Below are 19,748 nucleotides of genomic sequence, written 5' to 3'. Positions count from 1 at the left end.
TATCCCACAGAGCACCTCGTCCCATTTTGGCACCGTGGGTTGTGGGAAGGGTGCGGGTCATTCTGCTTCCTGTCCCAATGCCCCGTGATGCATTGCTTCACATCCTAGCAGTCCCTGTTTTTCTGTCCATATTTGGCGCCATTGTGACTCTCCCAACGGTTTCTGTGCAGCGCGATTTCTGTGGGAAATGGAGCCCGAACTGCTGAGGAATATGCTGACGAGTCTTGCCAGCACATGATGTTTGGCAGTTGAGCTATTCCTTAAGCTCCAAAGTGATGAGGAGTCCGACGATGATAGCGAGTCGCCTGACACGTACGACACGACATTGCTTGCGGCATTCACGGAAATGCTCAGCACCATGGAACGCCGCTTTTGGGCTCGGAAAACACCACTGAGTGGTGGGATCACATCGTCATGGAAGTCTGCGATGACGAGCAGTGGCTGCAGAACTTTTGGATGAGAAAAGCCACTTTCATGGGACTGTGTGCTGAGCTCGCCCCCACCCTGCGGCGCAAGGACACGAGATCAGAGCTGCTCTGCCGGTGGAGAAGCGAGTGGCTATTGCACTCTGGAAGCTAGCAACTCCTAGACAGCTACCGATCGGTCGGGAACCAGTTTGGAGTCGGAAAGTCGACCGTTGGGATCGTTTTGATGCAAGTGTGCAGGGCCATTAAGCGCATCCTGCTAAGAAGAACCGTGACTCTGGGGAACGTGCAGGACATTATGGATGGCTTTGCACAAATGGGTTTCCCTAACTGTGAAGGGGCGATAGATGAGACGCATATTCCTATTCTGGCACCTCCCCATCTAGCATCCGAGTACATTAATCGGAAGGGGTATTTCTCTATGGTTCTCCAGGCGCTTGTGGATCACTGTGGGCATTTCATTGACATTAACACAGGCTGGCCTGGAAGGGTGCATGATACACGCATCTTTCGGAACAGTGGCCTGTTCAGGAAGCTGCAGGCAGGGACTTTTTTCCCAGACCGGAAGATCACAGTAGGGGACATTGAAATGCCCATTGTGATCCTTGGAGACCCCGCTTACCCATTAATGCCTTGGCTCATGAAAGCATATACAGGGAAGCTTGACAGGAGCAAAGACCGGTTCAACTACAGGCTGAGCCGGTGCCGAATAACTGTGGAGTGTGCTTTTGGCCGTTTAAAAGGGCGCTGGCGATCTCTGTATGGGAAGCTAGACTTGGGGAAAGCAGCATCCCTGCGGTTATATCCACATGCTGTACCCTCCATAATATTTGTGAAGGGAAGGGTGAAACATTCAGTCAGGAATGGTCCTCCGAGGTTCAACGCCTGGAGGCTGAATTTGCACAGCCAGAGAGCAGGGCTACTAGAGCGGCCCAACACAGGGCTTCAAGGATTAGGGATGCCTTGAGGGAGGAATTTGAGGCTGAAAACCAACAGTAATGTTTGGTGCCTTGCACGGGAGTGAAGTGCAGTGCTTACAATGTTAGTAGGAATCTGTTTTTCCTAAGCTGATTTGCAGTGCCTGTTTCTTTCCTGGGCCACGGTATCTTTGACTTTCTGCAATAATAAAGACTGTTTTCAAAGCCAAGAATTCATTTCTTGAAAAGAAAATAACTTTATTGACAGACACACAACATTTTGGGAACCTAAAAGGGCAGGGGGATGAAGTGGTGAACTGTACAGTCACAGGTTTGAATATGTCCTGTCTGGAGTGCTGTGCAATGACTGCTGCACTTCAGGATGCCTATACTGCATGGTGATGGGGGTTGAGTGCAGAGGGTAAGGGTCGTAGTTCTCAGGGCTGGTTGGTGAACGTACAGGTGTTGGAGGTAGCTGGTGGAGGTAAGAACCTGGATGCTGGGGAAGGGGGTTTGGAACTGACATTGGGGCACAAGGGAAAGAGCTTTGGGATGGGGGGCAGGGCCGGCGCGGTACTGCTCTGCCTGCATGGCTACGAGCGCCTGGATAGAGTCTGCTTGGCACACCAGGATGCTTCTCAGCTGCTTTGTGCTTTTCTTCCTGGCCGCTGCGTTTCTCTGGCGGATCCTGCTTTCCCTTTCGCTCTAGTTTTTTATTCTCTCTGGCAGAGTGATCCATAACTGCTTTCAGCAGGTCGTCTTTGCTTTTTCACGGCTTCTTCTGCAGGTTTTGGGAGTCTTTGAGCTGTTGATAACACGGGCAGCCGAGAAGTCAAGGTCGCTTGTGGAAAGGCAAAAAAGGCAACAGTTAACAGAGGCAGCATTGTTTATATCTCAGACAGTTATTCCCACACAGTGAAGGAGTTTACAGTCTTCACTTTAGCATAATTTTCCCATACCAAAGAGAGCGCACATAACCCACAGGAGCCCCGAAATGGTGAGTAAGGGGGACTGATTGCTTCAGGGCTGTGCAGGGGTTTCTGTGCGTTGGGGAAAGCAAACAGCTGCAGGGGGCACCTACACTGAACACTCTCCCAACATTTTCCACAGGAGCTAATCCTGGAAGATATCTCGCTGCTGCGGGTCACCTGGGAAGAGCGGGAGGGTCTTCTACAGCAATGCGGATTCCGCCCTGGCCCCTATGCAGCTTGCCTGTGTGCAGCAATGGTCCCCCCACCCCTCGCGGCACAGTGGCACGGATGCGTTAGCCTGCCTGGGACAAGGACCACAGTGGCTCTCCCTATAAACTTGCACAAGCGCATTGCCCACGCTCTGGCTGAAACTTTTGAAGAGATTACCGAGGCCGATTACCACAACATGATAGACCACATCAATGGGCTATTCCACATCTAGGCATGCATGCATGCAGCGCTAACCCTCCCTCCTCTCCCAAAACATTTCCATCCTGAAAATAAAAGCCGCTTACCGGGAACCCGCTCCTCTGCTTGTCCTTCACCAAGTACCGGCTGCTGCGACTGGCTACCTTCTTCCTGGCTTGAGCAGAGCTCCTGGCTGCATGCCTCCTGGGACTCTGGGGTGTCTCCCCCGACCCCAGTACCCTCACTCTTGGTTACCTCCTCCCCCTCCTTCCTCCACTCTGAAGTGTCCATTGTGGTCCTCGGATTGGCGGTGGGGTCACCCCCAAGTATGGTGTCCAGCTCCTTGTAAAAACGGCAGGTCGTGGGGGCAGCGCCGGAGCGACGGTTTACCTCGCGAGCTTTGTAGTAGGCACTCCGAAGCTCCTTCACTTTAACCCTGCACTGCACCGCGTCCCGATCATGGCCCCGTTCCAGCATGGCCCTTGATATCTGCCCAAAGGTATCATAATTCCTACGGCTGGAGCGCAACTGTGACTGCACAGCTTCCTCCCCCCAAACACTGATGAGGTCCAGCAACTAGCCATTGCTCCATGCTGGGGCTTGTTTGGCACATGGAGGCATGGTCATCTGGAAAGATTCACTGATTGCACTCCACACCTGGCTGAGCCAACAGGAAAAGGATTTTTAAAATTCCCCGGGGCATTTAAAGGGCGGGTCACCTGAGGCCAGGGCAGTAGAGTTCAAACTGATGAGCAGAGTGGCTGAGCAGGCATTCTGGGATACCTCCGAATACCTCTGGAGGCCAATAACAGCGCTTTTGGTGGCCACACTGGCGGAGCAGTGCTGCATCACCAGCGCTGCAATCGTTATTCCCCAGGCAGAGGTGGAGTACATGCAGCACTGTAGCCAGGGAGATACAGCGCTGTATGTGCTTTGCAAGTGTGGACGGTGAATAAGTTGCAGCGCTGTAAAGCCACCACAAGCGCTGCAACTCTCCAGTGTAGCCAAGCCCTCTCTCTTGTGGGTGGAGATCCGCTCCTCACCCTGTGTAGAATCCAGTCACAAAATGGAGATTTGGAATCACATGGGCAAGTCACATGCCCATGCATGACTCAGGATCTGTAGGCAGCTGTCATTACTCACATGCTACCTTGAATGTCCTCAGTTAGACTTCTTATGTGTATTGGAGTCTTCCAAGCTCTTTTGTCTGTTAAATGTTTCTTGATTGAGTACATTCCTTTCCCAAGAAGTGATCAAATGTTCTAACTAAGACTACTTAGAAATCAAGCAATTATACAGCCAGTGTTCATAACTCTGATAACACAAATGGTGCCTGCATACAACTAGTAGATAATAACCTTTACAGAGATATGTTACATAGCATATGCAGCAAAACTCTATTCCAGTTATATCATATGTACATTTATAAGCACCCCCCATAAAGCCTTATGGGATACACTGTCACACCCTCCCCCTGAACTTACTGCCAGAGACTTGGACACTGTCCATGGCAGAGCCAGTACCTGTAAAATTTCTCTTTGGGTATGGCTACATTTGGAATTTCAAAGCGCTGCCCCGGCAGCGCTTTGAAGTGTGAGTGTAGTCAGAGCGGCAGCGCTGGGAGAGAGCTCTACCAGCGCTGCATGTAAACCACATCCCTTATGGGTGTAGCGTGCAGCAGCTCCGAGCGCTGCTGCCCTGATTACACCGACGCTTTACAGCGCTGTATCTTGCAGTGCTCAGGGGGGTGTTTTTTCACACCCCAGTTGCAGCGCTGTAAAGTGTGAGTGTAGCCAAGGCCTTAGTCTTTGGTCACACTCCTTTTCAGTACCTTGAAACCATGTGATGTCATTCCTAGCGGTTCTATCCCGTTTTGGGATTCCTGGTCCCCAGATGCCTGAAAACAGGTTGGAGTATAGTATTGCTAACAGAATGCAGGCAGCAATATCTGTTAAAGTGGAGGTGTCTTGGCATTTAGCCACCAATGCCATGAGGCAGTGTGCCTCAGTTTCCCCTTCTACACAGCAGCATGGGCCTGTAATGCTTTTGGTGCTCTTTACAGATATGGCTTGAAAGGGGCTGTCTCGTCATCATCCCTAGCATGGGCAACAGCTTCTTCCACACATCAGGTATGTCCCACATCTTTAAAGGGTTTATCACAAGTATGAACTCTTGTTTTATCCCATAGGTGAATTAGCAAAAGACACAAGGTTAACAGCAAATCTATGGTGGACAGGCTTCGTTCACTCAATTTGACTTGTTTAGCGCTATTGCATTTTCCCAATTCTCTGTGCCCTCTGGTAGATCCTCTGATGCAGATTCTTCTGCCTCTTTGTAGAAGGCTTCCAATTCGGGCATGTGGTTGGGTCTTTGGCCAGGAAGGGGTGTACTACAACCACCATGCCTGCCCTCGGCCCCTCCCTTTGGAATTTCTCGGGGCTGGACCCCACTCCCTGGTGAAGTTCCACCCATGCGGAGACTTTCCTGCTCCTATCTTGGAGAGAGAGTTTCATCTCTTACAAGTGTAGCAAGAACAACATGTTTCAATGGGGTGCTCTGGACCCCTTTGGGCACCCCATTTTTTGTTCCCAACAGGTCAGCTGGATGGACCCCCTCCTCCAGAAGACCTGACCCCCAGGTTTCCCTTAAAACCTGATCCACAGGAGAGGGGGCTGGCAGCTTAAATGCAGACTTTTCACCCTCTTCCTGGGAAAGTCCCTCCCTACAAAAGGTGGGTGGACTCTGTCACAACTTCCTACAAAGATTACTACAAACAGTGTTTAGGGTGTGAATACAGGGGTGCATTCCATCACATAAGGACATTGTCAAAGTAAGGGATGTACAGCTCCCTATCTTCTTCCTAATTTGGTTCCCAATTCAGGAAAGCATTCAGGAAAGTATTTAAGCAAGTGGATATGGTTAAATCCTATATGGGAAGACCCAGATCCATAAAGGGGCTTAGACTCAGATCCAAAAAGAGACATAGGCATTTCAGTGACGAGGGTTGCAACATCTAACTTTTAGGAGCCTTGAAAAGTCACAAAGCCTGAGTTAAGCACTTAGACTCTCTATACAATACATGGGGAAAGATAAACACCTGAGAATGGGCTCCACAAAAGTCAATGCACCATGCAGGAAGCTGCGTATCAGAGGTTTGCACCCTAATTCCTGCTCTTTGCAAGGAGTTTGGTGCCTAAATCTGGGCTGTGGGGGGGAGGGGCACCCCACCAATCTCTGCTTATGATCCACAACCAGGAACATCTCTCCTGGAGTCAGGTAGCTTAAGTACCTCAGTTGTTTCTTGAAAGAATGGCTTAGGCTGCCTAGCTCCACACAAAATGGCTAACAGGACCCCATATAACCTTTAGTCTTAGTGGCTAGAGCACTCACCTGGGATGTGAGAGTATCCCTGTTCAATTCCCCTGCCACCTCATGAAGAGAAAGGATTTGAACAGAGGAGTCCCACCTCTCCAGTGACTGCCTTCACCCCTGAGCTACAGAGTCTGTCTCCGCTCCAATTATTCAATTAAAGAATGGTTTAAACAAGAAAGATTGAGAAAGTGAATGAGGCAAACATGATTTGCCCAAAACATAGTACCTCTGCTTTGGGAAGTAGTGTTTGCTCAGAGGAGCACGACTGATGAAATACTAAGGTTTGCTGATTTGTCAGAACGCAGGGCTTGTTCTTTCTCCCACTGCACTCAATGTATAAGTGATGCAGCTGGTTGGAAAACCCGGACCATTTTCCTGCAAAACACGTGACTGTAATTGCCTCCCCCATACAATCAAAACATTTTAAAAAGATTGTAAATTCAGCCAGCTCTAACAAATGGTTTTTGCTAACCCACTAAAACACCAAATATTTGACATGACCACTTTCTACTAAATGTCACCCGAAGCCACTGTCTCTCATGTGGTCAGCCCACAAAAGGAACACTCTCCGTTCCTTAACTACCTTATTTTGAATCCATATAATTTCAAAAGAACCTGTTCTTGAAACAGGCATTATGAACTCAGGCTCCCCCCCATGGCTTCTTAAAACATAATATGGAATAGATTAAGTCTTACCTGTTGGGGAGATCTAGTTTTTAACCCCTTTCCATACAAAATGGAATGTACTATTGTTGCAGGCACAGAGGGTGCAGGAGGCAAGCAACAGTGGTTCGTTGCCCAGAGTGCGTAGCGCCAATAAACACACCAGGGTGGAGAAGCAAGCAAAGCGGTGCTGGGAGACTTAGCATGCCTCAGATCCAGCACCCCTACACAAGCGGCTTCCTCCTTTTATATCCCAGTTGCTTTCTGAGAACTATTTCTTGGTGTCTAGATGATCTCTCACTCCCCCATTCTTTCCCATCAGCTGCAGTATCTTTTCTCACTCAATCTTTTGTCTTCCCCCTTCCTCCCCCGTCTCCACTGCTGAGACGTATACTGTATCTAAAAGCGACCTTGAAACTTGCTTCAATTTAGCTCCAGTGTGTTACAGCAGGGAACTGGCTGTTACAGTTAGAAAACTAACTGTTGACATTACATTTTTGCAGCTATTAGTACATTAGGTTACACTAGGTTACACAAAGTGTTTAACATGGAGGAACATTGGTTCATTGAGGCCTACAACAGGAGGGCTTCATTGACACTTGTGGTCTACCACCCTCCCGAGTTACCTAGGGTTATGCCTAGTGACACCAACACTATAAGGAAGATATGAAGTTCATCTTTCCCATATTATTATATTAATGCAGATGAGGAATTTTTGTTTAAAATGACTCTACAATTCACTGGAGAGGGAATATACCTCAAGGGCCTATCTTGTACTACTCATGGTTCCACAATTCTTGCACAGCAAATCAAATCAGGAATACTATATAAATGCCGCAAAAACATTTATGACCCAAGTTGCTTGTTAACTTACTTTGAACCACAAGTTGTTTTCCATAGCATAATATATTTGAAGGAGGCAAATATTTCAGAAACATCCTTTAGTTTTACCCAATGTTTTATTTATATAATGGGGAGAAACCCTCAAAGATCTCAAAACTGCAGATCAAATTACAAATAAATAAAATAAAAGTATCTAGGAGCTGAAAATCGTGATATACCTTCTTTGTAATAGATCCCAACTCCTGCACAGGCTTACATGTGCTCAACACTTCACTACCAGTAATCCCATTGATGTTAATGGAACGATTAATTGTAGTTAAGCAGCTGTATTTGCAGGATCCAGGCCTAACCCATCACAACTCATCAGACCTAACTCACAATATGTGCTTTGAGATCCACAGATAAGTGCTTTGAGATGCACAGATAATGGGCTGTGTTTCATTTATGATTTAAAATATTTTGTGCTTAATTCATTAGCATCTGTGAAACTGGGCTTTATATATCTATATGGAATGCTGGAAAGCTTTAAACGGAAGATACGACAGGAGTGCAAAGTCCGTCCGTAGTACAGAGCTTGTTGCGCCAGTCCCCAGTGAAAGCAGTGGCAGCCGAGCCAGCCACGCGCAGGCGGGGGACGCACGGACGCAGCCCAGGGAAGAGGAGCACATCCCCTGCGGGGCTGGCAAGCTGTTGAGGGAACGCGCCTAAGAACAGCCGCGCTCCGAACTCAGACTCCTCTGCCGAGCGCCCGGCTCCCTTCCCGGCAGGAGATCGGAGAGCCCCGCCCCGCGCCCGGCCAGGCAGGGAGGCGGGCCCGGCCCGGCGGAGCGGTGCTGAAGTTGCACGGGATGGTGGAAGTTCCGCGGCCGGCGGAGGCCAGGGCTGCGGGCGGCTGCCCTCGGCGCAGGTGAGGCGCGCGGGTCCCCAAGGCGCCTGCGGCATGCAGCCGGCCCCGGGGGCATAGCGAGCGTCCCGGGGGCACAGCGAGCGCCCCGGCCGGCCGGCCCGCCCTCCCAGCGCGGACTCCCTAGAGCCCGAGCCGCGGGACCTTCTGCGCAGGTAATGGCCTGCGCCCTGCTGCTGCTGCTGCTTCTGGCCTGTGGCTTGCTGGGTCCGTGCCAGCAGGAGCCCCAGAGCCCGGACTGGAGGATGACCCTCAAGACCATCCGGAACGGGGTGCACAGGATAGACATGTACCTGAACGCGGCTCTGGATCTCCTGGGAGGAGAGGACGGCCTGTGTCTGTATAAATGCAGCGACGGTAATAACAAGTAATAAACTTCTACCCAACGCCCAGCGCGGGGGGAGGGAGGCGCTGAGCTCCCAGCAGAGGTGGGCCTGGATTTCTGGAGAGGCTTGGAGCCAAACTTTGCAGCAGATTCCTTTCCGAACATATACTACACGATGGCAACGAAAAGTTAATCTGGCTCTTAAAAACTCTGAACTCTGGAGGAGTTCAGTTCCAGATGACATGGGTTGGATCCCTTTCTGGGGGCAATAGATTAGTGTCCAGGTAAAATGTTGAGCCTCTGGTTAGGATTAATGCAGTCTGAACCATGACATCATCTGAGGCTTTTGGCTTAGGAATTTCTCTTGCCCTAATGTACCGTTATAGAAAGATCTCTCTCTTTGCCACCATCAAACCCAGAATAGAACAAAAACTGTCATTTTCTACAGTTATTTGGATAACTGATATCTATGGCAGCCTGACATCATTAATATCTTGTCTGGAACTTTAAAAAAAAATGTATGTTAAAAATAGAGTTAGGTACAGCCCTGTCTTCACATCAGCCTTTTTTACTACAGAGTTTAGTTTCCATATCTTGAAGATAATTTATAGTGTCTACATTGCACTTATAAGTCTGACACAGGATTGGTTGTCAGTGATTTTTGTTAACTCTCGTGACAGTAGCTAATGTTTTTGTCTTTAGCAACCCTAACTCGCCCTAGTTTAGTAGTAATAGAACTGTTTTGCAGCACTTTTCAAAGTGACCACTCCTCTCACTGTAATTTATTGCCACAGGTGTAATTTAGTACTTTAATAATTCCAAGGGTCTTTATTTTTCATATACAAAAAGTCTGAAAAACATCAGATCCGAGTACAGCCAATAAGTGTAGAATGGTAAGGAGTTTATTCCCTTAAGTGCCAATACTTCTGTAATAATGTTCCCTGAAACTTCCACCATATTTGCTATTCCAAATTCAATACAAAAATGAGGACCTATTTAGGTTACTGTGGAGAAGTTACTCGATTTAACAAACAGGATTTTAATGAAATTTAAGCTTTGGCTTAATACCTGTTATTTAAGTTAACGTGCTATTTGCAGTACTAAAACAAACTAACTGATTTGTGTATCATTGGGCATACATTTTTTGCCTGGAAGGGTCAAGACAGAATCTTTTTCTCCAGCTATGACATTGCACATTTCATTAGGTATAGTGTGTGAGGATATACTTTCCTTTGCCCCTGGTATTTTTCATTACTAGAATCTAGCATATGTAAGGTACTTCAGTCAGGGACTATTTTGGTAAAATAATCAAGACTATTTATAACCTCAAGACATATGAAAATGTTAAAAATGGAGGATTCACTGGAATAAGCCCTTTTCAACTGGGATAGTAAAGTCCCATCTGAAATTTCTTCCTTACAAATACCTAGAATGCATTTAGTGTGTATGTACATGCAGTTTTTTTGTGATGCCTCTCTCTGCTTTAGGAGTAGCAGTGACACCATGCATTGCTTTCTAGCCTCCCCCCTGAACACATACCCTCTCCCATGTACTCCCTTCCGTAGAATGCTTCCTTCAGTTTGGTCTCAGATGCCAAAAGCAGTTTAGCTGTAGTCTTTAAAAATTCCATATTTCTCCTTATTCTAGTGTACATATCACAGTAATTTTGTGGCATTTCCCCTTTGCATGCTTTCTAAAATATCAAGGAAGCCCTGCTCAAACAGAATCAATTAATCAATGCTGTGATTGTACAGGAATAAGCAATAATACTTCTGTATCATGTTCACGCCAGTTAGTAGTTCTGATGTCTAAAGTGAAAATTCAGAGCAGTGTCTTGGATTATAGATAAGAAAAGAATGCAGAAGTCTAGGTAAATTTACTAGAACTTGTTTTTCTGCTTTTTAGTTCTTCCCTGCATATAGTACACTTCTGCCTTACCTAATATATTCTTTGTAGGCCAGATGTTTTTGAATTTGGATGCCTAAAATCAAACCAAATAAATAAATAAATAAAGAGGTACTTAATACCTGTAGCTCCCCCTGACTAACAGGTTGGTGGGAGCTCTGAATATTCAGGTGCCTAAATATGGATTTAAATGCTCAATGTTAAGCATATAGTTTTGAAAACTTTGGCCTATATTGTTTTAAGCAGTAAAATAGGGGTTTGTGCAGTAGCTTGACACAAAAGATCTGTACTTTTGTACTGCATTTGACATAAAATTCCTTTTTTACAGGGTCAAAGCCTCTTCCACGTTATGGGTATAAGCTTTCACCTCCGAATGGATGTGGATCGCCGCTATTTGGAGTTCATGTAAATCTTTCCTTCGTGCATTTTATTTTTTCATATTTACTTGAACTTTCATCTTTAAAAATGGGTTGTGAGCGATCTACTTCAAAAACAAGCGTGCTAGTTTTACACTTCCATTCTAAACATACAAATGTGCATCATTTATAAGACCATTATGATCGTTGTGCAAGTGGTCAGACTAAAAGAGGCCAAAGAACCTCACCCATTAATTTCTGCATGAAGCCCATAAAACTCTGAGTTGCAGTAGATCTTTTAGAAAAATATCCAGTCTCGATTTAAAGACGTTGAGTGATGGAGAAGCTATCACATCTATATATAAGTTTTGCTATTTGCTAAGTTACACTTACTCAAAAATCAGAGGGGTAGTGGTGTTAGTCTGGATCTGTAAAAAGCAGAGAGTCTGACAAGGTGGATATTCACTCATGAAAGCTTATGTTCCAATACATCTGTTAGTCTTAAAAGGTGCCACAGGACTCTCTGCTTTTCACTTAAAAATGTGCACTTAATTTCTAGTCTGAACTTGTCTATCTTCAGCTTCCTGCCCTGGTGTCCAAACTTCAAAAAAGGATGCTGAAAAGCTGGAAAAGGTTCAGAGAGAGCTACAAGACTGATACGAAATGTGGACAATTTGCCCTGTAGTGAGATAGTTAGGAAGCTCAATCTATTTAGTTTATCCAAGAGAAAGCTAAGAGGTGACTTGATCATGATCTCCAAGTACCTACATGGGAAAATATTTATGGTTGTATATTGTATGGTTAGATTTCCTAAACCAAATATTCATGTTTTTGTTGGTTGGGGCTGAACTTCAGCAATATTACATGGGAGAAACCATTAGTCACCACTTATAATAGATAAGGCCCTACCAAATTCACAGTCCATTTTGTGGAATTTCATAGTCCTAGGATTAAAAAAAAACCACCACACAAGTTTCATGATTTAAGATATTTAAATCTGAAATTTCAGTGTTGTAACTGTGGGGGTCCTGACCCAAAAAGGATTGTCGGGGGAGGGGGAAATTGCAAGATTATTGTAGGAGGGTCATGGTATTGCCATCCTTACTTCTGCACTGCTGCTGACGGCGGCGCTGCCTTCAGAGCTGGGCAGCTAGAGAGTGGCATGTGCTGGCTGGGTCCCCAGCTGTGAAGGCCGCACCACCGCCAGCAGCTGCGTAGGAGTAGGATGGTATGGTATGATACTGCCACCCTTACCTCTGTGCTGCTGCTGGCAGGGTGGTGTCTTCAGCACTGGGCGTCTGGCCAGCAGCTGCTGCTCTCTAGCCACCCAGCTTAGAACGCAGCACAGAAGTAAGGGTGGCAAAACCGTGAACCCTCCTACAATAATCTTGCAACCCCCCGTAACCCCTTTTGGGTTGGGACCCCCAGTTTGAGACACTGCAGCGAAATCTGTACAGTATAGGGTAAAAGTACACAAGACCAGATTTCACAGAGGGAGACCAGATTTCATGCTCCGTGACCCATTTGTCATGGCTATGAATTTGATAGGGCCCTAGTAATAGACTAGTAACTGGATGTTTATGAATGTATATCTTTTTTTCTTCAGTATCCTAGAATATTAGAGGAATGATATTAAATGACTGAGCATTCAACAAGCATCCTCCCCTCCCCCCCCGCCCCTCCCACCCCACCCGAAGATCTAAGACCTGCAGTGGATGAAATAGAATATTTTCTGGTTTAAAACCAAGAACACTGGGTTGGTCTAATGGTACCACTCTGTGCTGTGATGAGAGAATCTTGGGTTCAGTTCATCTCTCACTGTCCATGCCAGTAACATTTTGCTTACTATTTGGAGTAGCGAGTAATGCATTTTAAATAAAACCAAAAACTTCCATCATATTGATTCAACAGTGTGCATAAAAGGCAGGCAATTTTTACCAATCCCGATGCAATAAAATTATCTTGTTGGCTTGAGTACTAACCTTTGTTCCTTTACAGTTTGACATTGGTATCCCTTCGATGACAAAGTGCTGTAATCAACATGACAGATGCTATGATACCTGTGGCAATAGGAAAAATGATTGTGATGAACAGTTTCAGTATTGTCTCTCCAAGATCTGCAGAGAAGTACAGAAAACACTAGGAATATCAGAGAATGTACAGGGTAAGGCAGAAAAATAGCATGCAAGTTATACTGGGTTGATCTTTTACTGAAGTTGTATAAAGACTCAGACTTTAAGGCCAGAAGGGACTATCATGATCATCTAGTTTCACCTCCTACAACAGCAGGTCACAGATCCTCGCCCACCTACCCATTCCTGCAGTAGGCCCATAACGTCAAGCTGAGTTACTCAAGTCTTGATTTAAAAACTTCAGGTTTGAAAGAATCTGCAATTGTTCTCTAATTCCAGCTAGCAAGACACCTTGCTGCCCCATGCTGCAGAGGAAGGCAAAAAACGCCTAGGATCTCTGCCAGTCTGAACTAGTGGGAAAATACCTTCCTGATCCCATAAAATTCTCACAGTAAAATGACTGACCAAATAGTCCTTTCTGGCCTTAAAGTAAAAAAATATATATAGTAAATGAAACAATGAATTCACACTACTGTGGCTCTTTTGGATGATGATGATCGCTAATTTGGCTCCTGAACCACTGAGGTCTCAGCGTAACTGAGTTAGACCATGACAACATGGCGAGAGATAGACATACACACCTTGGGGAAAAACAAACAAACAAACAAAAAATTCTAGTAACTCAGGGCCCTCCCCATCTACTATCCAGTCTCAGGCCATTGGAGATATTTGCTAATAGCAATTGTGGGAAGGCTATAAGTTATTATAGATGATCTGATCACATCCCCCTCCTCCCTGTGAATTTATCAATCTCACATCTCAGTCTTGTAAACAAGGATAATAACACTTCCCTGTGTCTACTGGAAATACCTCATCTGATGCATCCTAGGACTGTTTTAGCCTCTGGCCACATCACATTGTCATCCTGTGATCATCTAGTACACCTAGGGCTTTCTCTGCCTCTGTTACTTCCAACTGATAAGTTCTCAGTTTATAGCAGCAATTCTTGTTGTTAGTCCCTGCATTCATGGGTTTGCACTTTGCACTATTAAATTTCATCCCATTTCTATCACTCTACTTTTCAGAGATATCCAAATAGTCTTGTATGATGTTCTGGTTCTCCTCCATATTGGCAGTATCTGCAAACTGTATCAGCCCACCCACACTTTGGGCCAAGGTCATTAATAAAAATGTTAAATAGGATTGGTCCCAAGACCAGTTAATGAGGAACTCCAGTAGTTACCCTCTTGCAGCCTCACCGTTCACCTTTCATTATGACCAATTGTAGCCTCCCCTTTAACCAGTTTCTTACCCACCTTTCAATTCTTAATTAGTCTTACATTAATTCCCATCTTTTTCAATTAAACTAATAATTTCCCACTTGGAACTATATCAGATGCTTTACTGAAATCCAGGTAGATTAGATCTACTGCATTTCCTTTGTCTAGAAAATTCACTTTTATTCTCAAAAAAAATCAAGTTTACTTCTATGTGCTTAACTACTCTCTTTCAGAATTTGTTTTATGACCTTGCATACAATTGAGATCAAACTAACAGGTCTGTAGTTTCCTGAATTATTCCCCCCCCCCCACACACACACTTTTCCTTAAATATAGGAATTATATTTGTAGTTCTCCAGTCATAGGATATGACCCTCTTAATTCTTTATATTCATTAAAATTCCTTGCTGTTGGGTTTGCAATTTTGTGTATCCATTCCTTTAATATTCATGAATGGAGATTATCCACCTTTCCCTCAATTTGGTCCTATTAAGATGTTTGAGTTCAGCTTCCACCTCAGATGTGGGGATTTCTAGTTCCACATCCTCCTTCCCATTAGCTACCCTACCAGATTCCTCATTTATCTTATTAAGAATTAAGGCAAAACATTAATTTAAGTGTTGGGCCATGCCTAGGTTGTCTTTTCTCTCTACCTCATTCTCAGTCCTTAGCAGTCCCATGTCATCTTTCTTTGTTTTCATTTTGTTTTTATGGCTAAAGAACCTTTTACTATTGGTTTTAACTTCCTTTGCAAGTTCCAGTTCTGCTTGGCTTTTGACAGTTCTCACTTTTCCCCTATACTTTTTGACCTTCAAGAGAGCCTACAAGAAACAGAAGAAGGGATGGATCAGCAAGGAGAGCTTTCCACTTTCTTTTAACAGCTTGTTTGAGATACTTTTTAATCCAGTTTGGCCTGCAATCCTTCCCTATTAATTTTTCCCCCTTCCTTGGGTTGCAGGTTCCAGATAGTTTCTGCAACTTTGACTTAAAGTACAGTAGATCTAATGTACCTGTTACTGCCTGCTTCTCCCCTTCATTTTCTAACTCCACAAATCTGCTCCCAAGTTCTGTTTCTCCTGCACTAGCCAGTCTTTTCCTCTGCCTTATAATGACAGGCTTCTACTGAGCACTTTCATCATCCAGCAGTCTGCCCTCACAGTTCTCTGATCCAGTATGCATCTGGAAATCTTGATGTTTCCCATCAGCCTCTTCTCTCTTTCCCATCATCAACTGCTCAAATCCCTTTCAAAACTCAACTATAGATTCTAGTTGCGTCTCCAAATATCAGACCAGCTCTTCCATCAGAGCTGTCAGGTGGCATTTCATACAAATGAAGCACCTTTCAGGTACCTTCTCCAGAATAACATACATACCACAGCTTCCATATCTAGTCATTTTCTTTTCTTTTCTATTCTTCAGATCACTACCACTGCTGCCTCTGTAGCTGTTGTAGCCTTCTCTCCTAAGCACCTGTCATGAGGGCAACACACCCTCCCCTGTTTTCATCCATTTGCTGTTTGGCGGGTGGGCTGCCTTTATAGGCATGTTGATCAGGGAAGCTCTGCCCTGTAATCAAGGTTCAGGTGTGATCAAAAGCTTTGCTTCTCTCAAAACACACTGCCCCCTGTTAGACTCCACAAATTGAAAACAAATCAGCAAATAAACACTTTCAAGAACTCACTCGCAGGAACGGGGCTTGGTTTGCCTCCTTTCTCCTCCTCCTAACAGATCTCCACTCAAACTCCTCTATTTTCACTGCAGCCAACACATTGCATGGATTGTCTAAACAAATTGAAACTAAAACTGAGAATAGTAATAAACTAACTATTTCACTTTCCCTCCATATTTTTTTTACAAGAAGAGATCACGAGATGTTTTTTCTGGCTTTTACATATGTAGAGCTAATAAAAAAAGGTAGAAAGAAGGAAAAAAATTCTCTTCAAAAAACTAAAACTTCACCTGCTACACCGAGATCCCCTAAAATACTACCCTGACTTGTATCTTTGTGAGACAGAAGTCAGAAGTGAGAAACTATGAAAAGAACTAGGCTAACTATTGAAGCTTGTGTCTTTTTAATTCACGATCCCCCTTTAATGCGCATGAAAACCAGCAGTACAACTTCATAAAAATTACTATAATTGGGTTATTTGCGGTGCTGCAGCAATATAAATATTTTTTGTTGCATTGGATGGGATTTAACCTGCTATTACATGTGACAGAATAAAATACATTTACCTCTTAGGTAGTGAATATTAATCTTGCTGCATAAATGTTCCTTTCAGATTTGAATTTTACTCTTAACAGGGTGGGCTCCAGTTACTGAAAAATCCAAAGAGACTCATGTTCTCTTCCCAGATAATTGAGGTGTTGGTTATAGACTTCAGATGAATTTATTTGCCAGTAACGCAAATTCCAGAATCCAGTGGCATAGCTGTTACTCTTGTTGTGAAAGTCTAGGCCTCTAACATATAACAAACATTATGTTATATGTTAGAATTGGTGGTGCAATTTTTAGTATTCTCTTAGTGACCAATCTTACTCCCATTGAATCAGCAGAAGTTCTGGCAGGGACTTCAGTAGGAAAAGTATTGGGCCTTAATGTAAGTAGGGGAGGAAAGTAATGCTTTGTGCAACAGCAGTAGAGAGTGGAATTATCTTTAAAGAACAATACTACATTTTGATCTGACTTTTGTGGGAGTGCATTCTATACTACTTTGTGATCGTAGATCCAGTACTGCAAATGTGCAGTATCTGACAGGTCCAGATTAAGTGCTGTGCTAAATCAGGGCCATATTGCTTGTTACCATGACTAGTCTGATTAGGAGCAATATGTTTGCAGAATGAGGCCCTTAAAGTAGTTTGACTGCCCTGAAGTATTTGTCAGAACTAGTTAGAGATCTGCCACTGAAGTCGGAGGCATAAAACTAATTTCTTTTTCACATATCACAGGGATAGCTCAGTGGTTTGAGCATTGGCCTGCTAAACCCAGGGTTGTGAGTGCAATCCTTAAGGGAGCCATTTAGGGATCTAGGGCAAAAATCTGTCTGGGGATTGATCCTGCTTTGCGCAGGGGTTTGGACTAGATGACCGCCTGAGGTCCCTTCCAACCCTGAGATTCTGTGATAAATAAGGGCAGCACTAAGCTGTATTACAGTTACATTTGTATTAAATTTTCCACTAAAATGCATCTACTCAATAAATGTTAATTTTGTTAGAAGTTGAAATATAAAACAGATTAGACACATTGTTGAAATTAGAGTTGAAAATGATCATTCATTCATTCATCAGGCTATGTTATCCTTGTGCTCTGGCAAGTCGAAAACAATTTTTTTTTTTTAAGTTTGAGTAACTAATGTTTAATTATTACAATATTCTATTTAAAAAGTGCTTCTAAAGTGATCCTATAGTGATTTGATCTCCTCTTGTGTCTTGCAGCCTGTGAATCAACTGTTCAGTTGTTATTTGATGCAGTTATACATTTAGGATGTAAACCATACCTGGATAGCCAGAGAGCTGCATGTATGTGCCAATATGAGGACAAGACAGACCTATAAAAGAAGACATTGATGAAAGCTCTTGAGCTAGGACTAAGAAAAAGACAATATGTATGGAGAGCCAGTGTTCTGTTACAAAACTGGTTTATTTCTTCATTTTCACAAAGCATAATACAAAAAATGGTTCAAACATACACTAAAATAGTTTCCTGTTTTAAAAAAAGCTTAGCCCTCCTACCCTTGACATACACTTGGAGCTTGAAACTGAAAATAGTTTCCTTCAACATATGCCCAGAGGTAGAGTTGCTTATAGAATGCTACTGCAAAAACTACTGGTGTCTTTTTTGCTTTAAAAAATTTAAAAATTGGTGGTGGGGAATGAAAGGCACATGGGAACGAGAGACTTTTCAAAGTTTTTTTTCTTTTTTAAGTAGGTCAAGTTTGGAGTTTACCAACCTTTAGTGTTTCTAGTATATCTCAACAGGAAAGGAAGACTTTCTGCATTTGAAATACTTTGTGCATTCAGTATGTAATCTTAAGTGTCTTGCACTTCCGTGCTTTTGGTGAAATGACTTCTGTTTCTCTGGTTCTATGTTGCTATATTCTCATATACAGTATGTTGAAGGCTAGACCAAACCTAGAACTAAAAACTGCATCTTCCTATCTGTTTTCTATATCAAACTCCCTGCTGAAGCACTAGTCAGATCAGAAACACTGGTACTTTTAAGGCTCGAATTGCAAAATTGAACACAGTTTAGAACCTAGGGTGACAACTTAGGGAAGCATTTCTGTTGTTCTTACAAATTATTTCTTAAAGAAATATTTTTAATAGATGTTTATATTTTTAAAATCAAATTTATTTTTATTAAATGTACCACCCAACAGAGGCATTCTATTTAACAAAACTGTCTCGATATGTATAGCATGGATGGATCTTAACTGTCCAAAAAGAATGATTTATATTTAACTCTTGTAATGTAGACGGTGTTACTGTATTCACTTACCTTTTGGCTTATCTTCCTTTTACTCTGTTCTTTGGGGTTTTGTAAAAATTATAAATAAGAAAAATGATTTTTTAAAGTGTCTTGGTATTTCTACTATTTGTGCAAGAGTCAGAGTATTCAAGACATCTTTTGTAGAATATATAGTTATGTGCAGCTAACAAATATACAATTCCTAATTTTCCCTCATCTCTGCATTTTTCCCTGTGTGACTTTTAATTTGGGTCAGCTAAAGTTATTCAGTTTTATGTCCAGTGTTGTTTTACCTTCATTTTCTGTACTAACTTCCCCCTCTTGCCTCCCCCCCCCCCAAAAAAAGTGCAAATTTCAGCAAGAGACTGTGGATTTTGATTGTTTATCTCTAAGGCCAGATCTACACTACAAAGTTAGGTCTGAGAGCTATCAGGAGGGGGTGGGAGCCACCACCACACACACACCCGCGCTAAGGTAGTTATGCCAGCAAAACAAAAAAACCCAAAAAACCTCATTGTAGATGCAGCTATGCAGATAGAGTGCTTCTGTCAACATAGCTAATGGTCATTCAAGAAAGCTGTGTTCGTACATTAGGGCCTGGTCTACACTACGAAGTTAGGTCAATTTAACTAATTGGTCAGGGTGTGAAAAGTCCACACCCCGAGCAGTGTAGTTAAGCTGACCTAAGTCCCTGTGTATATAGCACAAGTTCTGGAGTGTTGCAGCAAAAGCTAAAAGATCATGACATTAATCCTCTGTTTTGTATATGCTTTATAAAACTGGGTTGTGGAAATCTTTTAGTTTGGTAGGATTCTCTGCCTTAGTTTTTCCAGTGTAGT

General features: G+C 43.7%; 1 protein-coding gene across 1 annotated transcript; it reads left to right on the top strand.

The window, feature by feature from the left end:
- Window positions 1-8,500: 8,500 nt before the first annotated feature.
- PLA2G12A (phospholipase A2 group XIIA) lies at window positions 8,501-19,018 on the top strand. The gene is made up of 4 exons (XM_030564583.1): window positions 8,501-8,860; window positions 11,062-11,138; window positions 13,088-13,253; window positions 17,877-19,018. Exons 1-4 carry the CDS (start codon window positions 8,662-8,664, stop codon window positions 17,993-17,995), a joined length of 561 nt encoding a protein of 186 aa, XP_030420443.1. The 5' UTR covers window positions 8,501-8,661; the 3' UTR covers window positions 17,996-19,018.
- The last annotated feature ends 730 nt before the right edge of the window (window positions 19,019-19,748 follow it).

Source organism: Gopherus evgoodei, chromosome 5, assembly GCF_007399415.2.
Source record: "Gopherus evgoodei ecotype Sinaloan lineage chromosome 5, rGopEvg1_v1.p, whole genome shotgun sequence".
Classification (NCBI taxonomy): domain Eukaryota; kingdom Metazoa; phylum Chordata; order Testudines; family Testudinidae; genus Gopherus; species Gopherus evgoodei.
This window is presented reverse-complemented; position numbering and strand designations above follow the sequence as displayed.

What these genes read in the sequence shown, in the direction of transcription:
- PLA2G12A (XM_030564583.1), top strand. Translation starts at nt 8,662, where the DNA reads ATGGCCTGCGCCCTGCTGCTGCTGCTGCTTCTGGCCTGTGGCTTGCTG. An exon ending in TCTGTATAAATGCAGCGACG is followed by an intron (nt 8,861 to 11,061) that starts GTAATAACAAGT and finishes CCTTTTTTACAG; the next exon opens with GGTCAAAGCCTCTTCCACGT. An exon ending in AATATCAGAGAATGTACAGG is followed by an intron (nt 13,254 to 17,876) that starts GTAAGGCAGAAA and finishes TGTGTCTTGCAG; the next exon opens with CCTGTGAATCAACTGTTCAG.